Source organism: Beta vulgaris, chromosome 8 (assembly GCF_026745355.1).
Source record: "Beta vulgaris subsp. vulgaris cultivar EL10 chromosome 8, EL10.2, whole genome shotgun sequence".
Classification (NCBI taxonomy): domain Eukaryota; kingdom Viridiplantae; phylum Streptophyta; class Magnoliopsida; order Caryophyllales; family Amaranthaceae; genus Beta; species Beta vulgaris.
Genome location: NC_079209.1, coordinates 47372695 through 47379685, shown reverse-complemented (window position 1 = coordinate 47379685; position 6991 = coordinate 47372695). Strand labels below are relative to the sequence as shown.

Here is a 6991-nt window from a genome sequence, read left to right as displayed (position 1 = left end):
ATAATGAAAGATATTTATGTTCAAAGACATGTATTGAAAGACGCGCACAGAAAAATGAGAAGGATAAAAAAATCGAGGTCTCTTGCATGTGAATTATGTACACATGTTAAGAGAAGCGAGGTCTCTAAGGTTCACAATCTGGCTATAAAAGCTAGAAAGGAAGCCTAAGAACCTAGCAACTAATTGTCAAAAAAAAAAAAAAACATGTGCCTCAAATCTGAATTTTAAAGGTGTAGATTTCAATTAAAAAAATGCAAGGTCAAACAGTCAATATCCATTATGTGACTAGTACATCCCAATTCACAAGTAATGACCAATAGGTCTTCTAATTCAACCTAATAACCATTGCAGAAAGTCATATCCGGGTAAAGACTAAACAAACAATGAAGTTTCTAAGTATCTTAAAGATGGAAACATGTCATTTCATTTATCCTTTACTTTCACATATATACAATGAAGAGAAAGATCACATTTTGACTCTCTTCAAAACATGCATAAGAACCATCCTTTTTGACTAAAACAAAGAATTCAAAGAAAAGATTTCCGTGGCAAAAGGGAAACCAAATGAACAAATGAACAAATAAGTTAGATCGTCTAAACATTTAGTAGGCACCAGAAGTGCCAATTTAGTAGATATCTTCGGTTGATCAAAAACTCATGTCACTCCATTATTTCTATGCACAAGGCTTGACCATGTCTAAAACTTAAGCCGCGGCCATCTGTGTTCTTGGACTTGGCAGACCCATATACGCAAGCCTTGGAGAGACGCGGACCTTTGGGCTTGGCCTTGGAGATGGAATTGGGCCAGTGAATGATCCATGTGTAACGCGTGGCGAGAGGTTAACTTGTTCAAGGGCTCGAGATTGTAGGTCCAATGGATAGTCTCTAACGCAACCAATTCTAGGCCCATTACCAGTGACCCATTTGCAGGATAGGCGTCTGGCAAATGTGAATGGTTCTGATTCAAGCTTATCTTTGCTACTGGTCTTGACTTCAGCTGGTTTAGCTTCTTCAGTCTCTGCTTCTGTAACATCTGCAGTCTTCTCTGGGGAACTTTCGTCTTCAGGAACTTTGAACGAACCTTCCTCATTATATGCACACTTCTGCAGAAGTTACAGTTGATATGAAACATTATTAATAAACTCATTAATATGAAATAGGTACATTATGATTTGAACAATTTCAGGTTTGCATTGAAATGTAGTATATCAACATTATACAATGAAAGATGTCTGTCTTAAACTCTTATTTGATTCATGCACAAGATTAATTCAATTATGTGTCTTTTAAGTTATTCTTATATGTAAATTTGGGTTTAAAAATTCTAATCCTGCTTCTTTTCCTCCTTTAATTTTTTTCAGGTGCAGAGAAGGCTGCCAATTGATGCAGATTGGCAAAAACTAAATTCAATCAGTAAGAAAAAATTTCTCATTAGTAAAAATCATTTTCGACCAGCTAATATTAGCTTTAATCAGTTCAAATCAGTTAACATTCGCCGATTCTAATCATGTTTTATTCTATGTCATAGCAATAACATAATGCCCCTCCACGCACAGCCTGATTTTATTGATATGCTTATCATGTGATTTCTTTTTTAAAACAAGTACCTTGACATTGGAGAGATCAACATGGTTATCCTCAAGGAAGCTCAAGAACTCCTTGAAGTTCTCTTCAGTCGGAAGATAGTGGCCGCTGTATGGCCATATAGCCTGTAAAAATAAACGTCGAAATCTTGATTAATAATCTGTAAATCACGATTCATCCAAAGTCGGAGTTTGTTTATAGTAACATATATTAATGTACCTTAAGAGCTCCTTTATCAGCAATTAATCGTCCAGCAGCAGTTGTAGCTGCACCAGCCAGAAAACTAGAGTGTTGAAATTGGCCTTTCTTTTTCTGTCCAACATACAACAATCTTGATGTGCTTAGGACAAATATCCATTTGCACTCCCCCACAGTATCAACTAAGTTTCCACTATGTTTGTAGACAAGCTTCCCGTCTTCCACAATGACTTCATATGCTTCTCTTTCTTTCTGAATTCATACAAAGCCATAGTCAGATATCTATAAATAGCCAGATTCATACAAAGGTGACAATTTATGACATTACACGACATGAATACACAATTACACGATCGATATTGACACGACACATATTGATCATGAACTTAACTAGGACCCACATAGATTGATCAATTTGTCATATCATGCTAATATTTTACTTTTGATATAGTCTTCGTCTCTTCGATATATCATTAGAACAACCAAGAATGGACACAAGACAAAAAAATGAACACCACCCATCTACGTAAATTTTTTTTTATAAGGTAAGATGAAGTCCCTTGCAAGGGAGGGGGGAATTGGGGATCCCTCCTTGCAAGGGATGAGACTCGATCCCTTGACCTCTGGAATCGGAGGTGATGCCAATACCACTAGGCTATCACATGCTGCTCACCCATCTACTTAAATAGCAAGCAATAGATCATGTGACAAAACGAGAAGAAAAATTTATTAAATGGGATTAAGTACCGGTCCAAGGTATTTGATGCATTGCTGCTGAAGTTTGGTCCTCGGACATTTCTCAAGATTTATCTCTTTCCCATCTCCAATATCCAACCTTCATTAACAAAAACAAGTTTGTGCAAATTTAGTCTCTTACTTAAATTGACATACATGCTTGCATAGAAGGGTAATTTACAGGAATTTCTGAAGGAATACATACCAGTAAAAAAATGGTTGACTGCTTTCGCTTTGAAACCATATATCATAATAAATATGCAAGTTGTGCCCGTATCTGTGGCGTGGGTCAATCTGTTACAAAAACAAAGACAAGAAAGTGACTCAGTTGATTGATAAGTGATGAGATCATATGATTTTTCAACACTCTAAAACCAATAATTCAGCACATTTAACTACAAATTGATACTCTGCAATACACGTTGAGCCGCCTTAACCAAACAACCTTTAAATTTATAATAGTACAGGGGTGGGCAATGCTACATCCACCCGATGGGTAGTTAACCCACTAGAAATAGAGTATTAAAAAACTATTAGAACTGATGAGTTGGATTCCACTATTTATTCATTTCTATTAGTAGTGGGTTATTGACCCACTGGGTAGATAAAGTTTTTTCCTACAGAGGTGGTCCTAAATGATGGAAATAATTGAACCATGATTGAGATTTTTCGTCTTAAAACTGTTTGTTATATGTTTTTAGAACAGGAGTGTTTCACAATAATCATCACAAGTTCGCAACATGAATAATCAACAGCTTAATGTTTGATGTAAGGCAAGTTTAAGGACTTACAGCTTCAAGCCAATGTCGTAGAGCTAACTTCTGAGCTTTCTCATTTTGGGATAAACCTTTTCCCACCTATAAGAAAGAAGAAATCAGTGTTAAAAAGGTACTAATTACATCGAACGTACAAATTTCTCACATTTGAATCATTCACTGTAATATAAATACCTTGGCAACTCTAGTTTTCGCTCTTGCCCATTTTGCAACAGCAGTTTCTTGTTTATCATTATTGAAGAAAGACACAGAACTCCTCTTAAGTGAAGCAAAATCTAATGCCTTCCACCTACACAAAATAATCCAGAATAGAACAAATGAATCAAATTTGCACTATAACATAAAACCAAATGGTCAAATTCAAACTCGAAAATCTATATCAAAAAAATGAGGGAGTATGTTTTTGACACTAACCATAGCTCTTCAACAACAACAGCACAATCAGCAAGGTTTCTTCGAGTCCGGTAACTCTTGTACACTTTCTGAACCGTAACAGCTGCAGCATCAAGCTCAGAAACTGGGCGTGGAGAGAACAGTATCGCGGGCTCAGGAAGCGTGATTGCAGGCAATGGCTTATGAATCAAACCATTAGAACTCGATTTACACATATTAGTAGTATCATACTCTTGAACTAGTGTGTTAAAAGAAGGTGATTTTTCAAGCAATATGTTTTGAGGCTTATAATCTTGTAAATTTGTAGGATTCTTTGCACCCATATTTGAGCTCTTCCTATCTGTTTCTGGAGTTCTTGGTGATTGAGTCTTTTTAAAGGAATCTGTTCTCTTAAAGCTTGGAAAGCGGCGTGCTCTTGAAGTTAGGCTGCCATTGCAGACTAATGTGAACAATTTTTGACTCAAAATTTCATGCCATGCTGAAACCAATATGGAAACAGATAATCCCATAGATTATATTCCACCTGAGAACAAATTTGCTGACCAAGAAAAAGAATAATTGTGATTAGTAGGTGCAAATTTGAAGTAGGATATTATTAGAAAATTAAGAAAGAATATAAATTAGTCTTTATTGGTTTGCAATTAACTGATTAAATAAGTTGAGCCTTCATCTTTTTGAGAAAATATGCTGATATACTTTTGTATAACTTTTGGCTATCCCAAATCATTCCCTTATTCTAATAGTATCATAAGTACAAAAAAGCTCACCCAGTAATTTACTCAACTAATTTTGTAATGTGGAAAATGAGCTACTCATTTTAATAAATTGTCAAACCATTATTCCATCACACTCCTTTTCTCCTTTGATATTCTCTATGTTTTCAATTTTTTGCTATCCTAATCTAATCTTTCCAAGTTGCTTCTTTATCTTAATCATATCAACATGTTTTCTTTCAACATTTTTTTGGTAAGAAAGTTGGGAAACTAAAGAGGGTTTAGTCAAAGGTGAGGACTGATCCCAAAATTTCTTAGAATCGCGAGAGATGCTCTAACCACTTAGCTATCTCCTACTCTCAGGATTTGAGCCTTGCGCTTCTACTTAGATAGAAACTCAGCCCATAGGCCCATATTGTAGGCCTGTTTTAGTACCTATCTCCCTAGAGAAGAAAATTGTCCAACCTCTACTTTTTTTTTTCCCTCTTATCTTTTTTTTTTCTTTTAAGATTATCTCTTTAATCTTCAATTCTTCATGCAACAAAACAAGTAGGATCCCATAAAAAAAAAATTCAAAGCAAGTGAGAGAATTTCGCGACATAAAATTTAATAAAGAGCAATCCACTTAACAAGAATTAAAAAGCAAATATTGCAAGAACTATCCCTCAATCGACGAAGTCCGGATCCTCTAAAGTTTTGGTGAAACTCTACAAGGTACCCCTTGATTGAAATTCTAAACTATATGAATCACTACTTCCAAATACTATACTGTCGTACATTTTTCACATTACTGATTTAAGTTACACAATCAACGTGACAATTAATTCAAAACAAAAAGTATAAACACGAAAAACTGTTGAGGATAACGTAGTTATCTTAGTTAAAAGAAAACAACACAGCATATATAACCCCACCTACCTCCCAAAGGTAAAGAACCACATGATCCAAACAAATTAACAACAAAAATATAGTAGATTGAGCAACAAACAACCACCCAATATAAATCTTATCAATACCAAAATCTTCCAACTCCCCAACAAAGAAAACTTAGCAACTTATTATTGGTAAAAAATGGAGTAGTACCTGATGAAAAGAAGTGTTTGAATCACAAAAATCTCTGTTTATCTGTTGTTCTTGTTTTAACTGAAGATTTGGCTTAGCTTAGAAGTGCTAGCAATTAATTGCTTATATATAGAGTAGTTAATTTGTCAAGCAGCAAATGTTGGAATATGTTACAAAAAGTCTAGTAATAAGACGTTCAAATACGGGGAAACACGGCGGCACACAAAACAACAAAAGTTTAGGAAATCGCGTGGTAAGTTTTGAAGGAAGACGAAGACCCTCTTTTTTGTCGGTATGACTTGAAAAAATGGAGTAAAGAAATGGAAGTTTTGACAAGTATGGAGACTAGACTGGAGTATCAAAATGCTATCAATCAACCCCACGAGCTTCAACGTTGGGTGGGATTGGGATTTGGGAGAATTATTGTGTGTGTTTATGGAGTTGAATATTAGTTGGAGGAGAATTTATAAGATATTCAGTTGACAATGATATTAAAGTTTTTGGAATGATGAGCCATTAATTAATACTATATTTTACATCCACCTTTCTTTTAATTGCTTGCACCATTTTGCTTTCAGGAGCACTGGGTATGATTAATGGAAACGGAATGGAAAGGATTTGGACATGGAGAGGTATTTGAAATAATACTTGTTATTTTAAATAGTTGTTTGATATCTTAATGGAATAGAAACAATTGATAGGTTTATGATTGAGGAAGAAAACGTGATTTATTTCCACTAGTTTGATAAGGGTAAGAAATGGGGGGATTGTGAATCCTTCCGGAAACGGTATTTTACTTAACACTCCTACCAAATAATTAGAAATGAAAATGCTTATTTGAATTCGTTTCCTACATCAAATTTTTCCATACCAAAACAACCTCTCAACGTTGAAGCGCTTTTTTGAAAGTTAATATCTCTAATTGCGTACAAGTTTTAAAAAACTATGTATATATGAAATTCTTGCATGAAGATGAATCTAACATGACTACACTTGACTATGCTTTTTTCTTGTATAATGATGCGAGATAGTTTCGCAAAGTTGGTTGATGACCATTGGGACAAACAAAATAGTGCAATTAAGAAAATAGTGGAAGTATTTTTTATTTCAACTTATTATTAATTCTTGTCAGAACCAGATTTGATTGGACCACTAAATATTTAGTCCGAATTTTTTTTTTTTTTGAAAGGATAGTCCGAATTTTCTAATTATTGGTATTCATGTGAGTCATAGAATGTTTTAGTTTCATATATGTAAAAATTATTAAAAATCATTGTTATTTCACTAGGAACAATACAAGAGGGAGGGGGGTGAATTATATGTGTAGAAATAAATGTAACTGTTTGCGAAATTTTAAACTTAAACAAAGAAACAAGCTAAAGGAACACAAGGTATTTTTACGAGGAAAACTTCTTGGGTCCAACAAGAAAAAACAACCTCGATCACTAGGGATTTTAAACTCAGCTCTTTCACTAATTAGGTCAAACATCTTTGTTACAACCTATATCTACTCACGGGGCACACCTTGAG

The 6991-nt window shown here is 34.6% G+C and overlaps 1 protein-coding gene across 1 annotated transcript; it reads right to left on the bottom strand.

Moving 5' to 3' along the window:
• Positions 1 to 397: 397 nt before the first annotated feature.
• Positions 398 to 5904, bottom strand: LOC104909048 (hypothetical protein). Its single transcript, XM_010698231.4, has 9 exons — positions 5483 to 5904; positions 3708 to 4224; positions 3468 to 3582; positions 3309 to 3374; positions 2723 to 2811; positions 2530 to 2617; positions 1804 to 2034; positions 1608 to 1709; positions 398 to 1103 (listed from the first exon to the last, which is right to left on the bottom strand). The coding sequence occupies exons 2-9, from the start codon at positions 4193 to 4195 to the stop codon at positions 705 to 707; spliced, it is 1578 nt and encodes a 525-aa protein (XP_010696533.1). The 5' UTR covers positions 4196 to 4224; positions 5483 to 5904; the 3' UTR covers positions 398 to 704.
• Positions 5905 to 6991: the final 1087 nt, after the last annotated feature.

Coding starts and splice junctions, on each gene's coding strand:
- LOC104909048 (XM_010698231.4), bottom strand. CDS start 4,195: ATGGGATTATCTGTTTCCATATTGGTTTCAGCATGGCATGAAATTTTG. Junction 1,710..1,803: donor CTGATAAAGGAGCTCTTAAG/GTACATTAATAT, acceptor TTATTTTTACAG/GCTATATGGCCATACAGCGG. Junction 1,104..1,607: donor TTGATCTCTCCAATGTCAAG/GTACTTGTTTTA, acceptor TAACTTCTGCAG/AAGTGTGCATATAATGAGGA.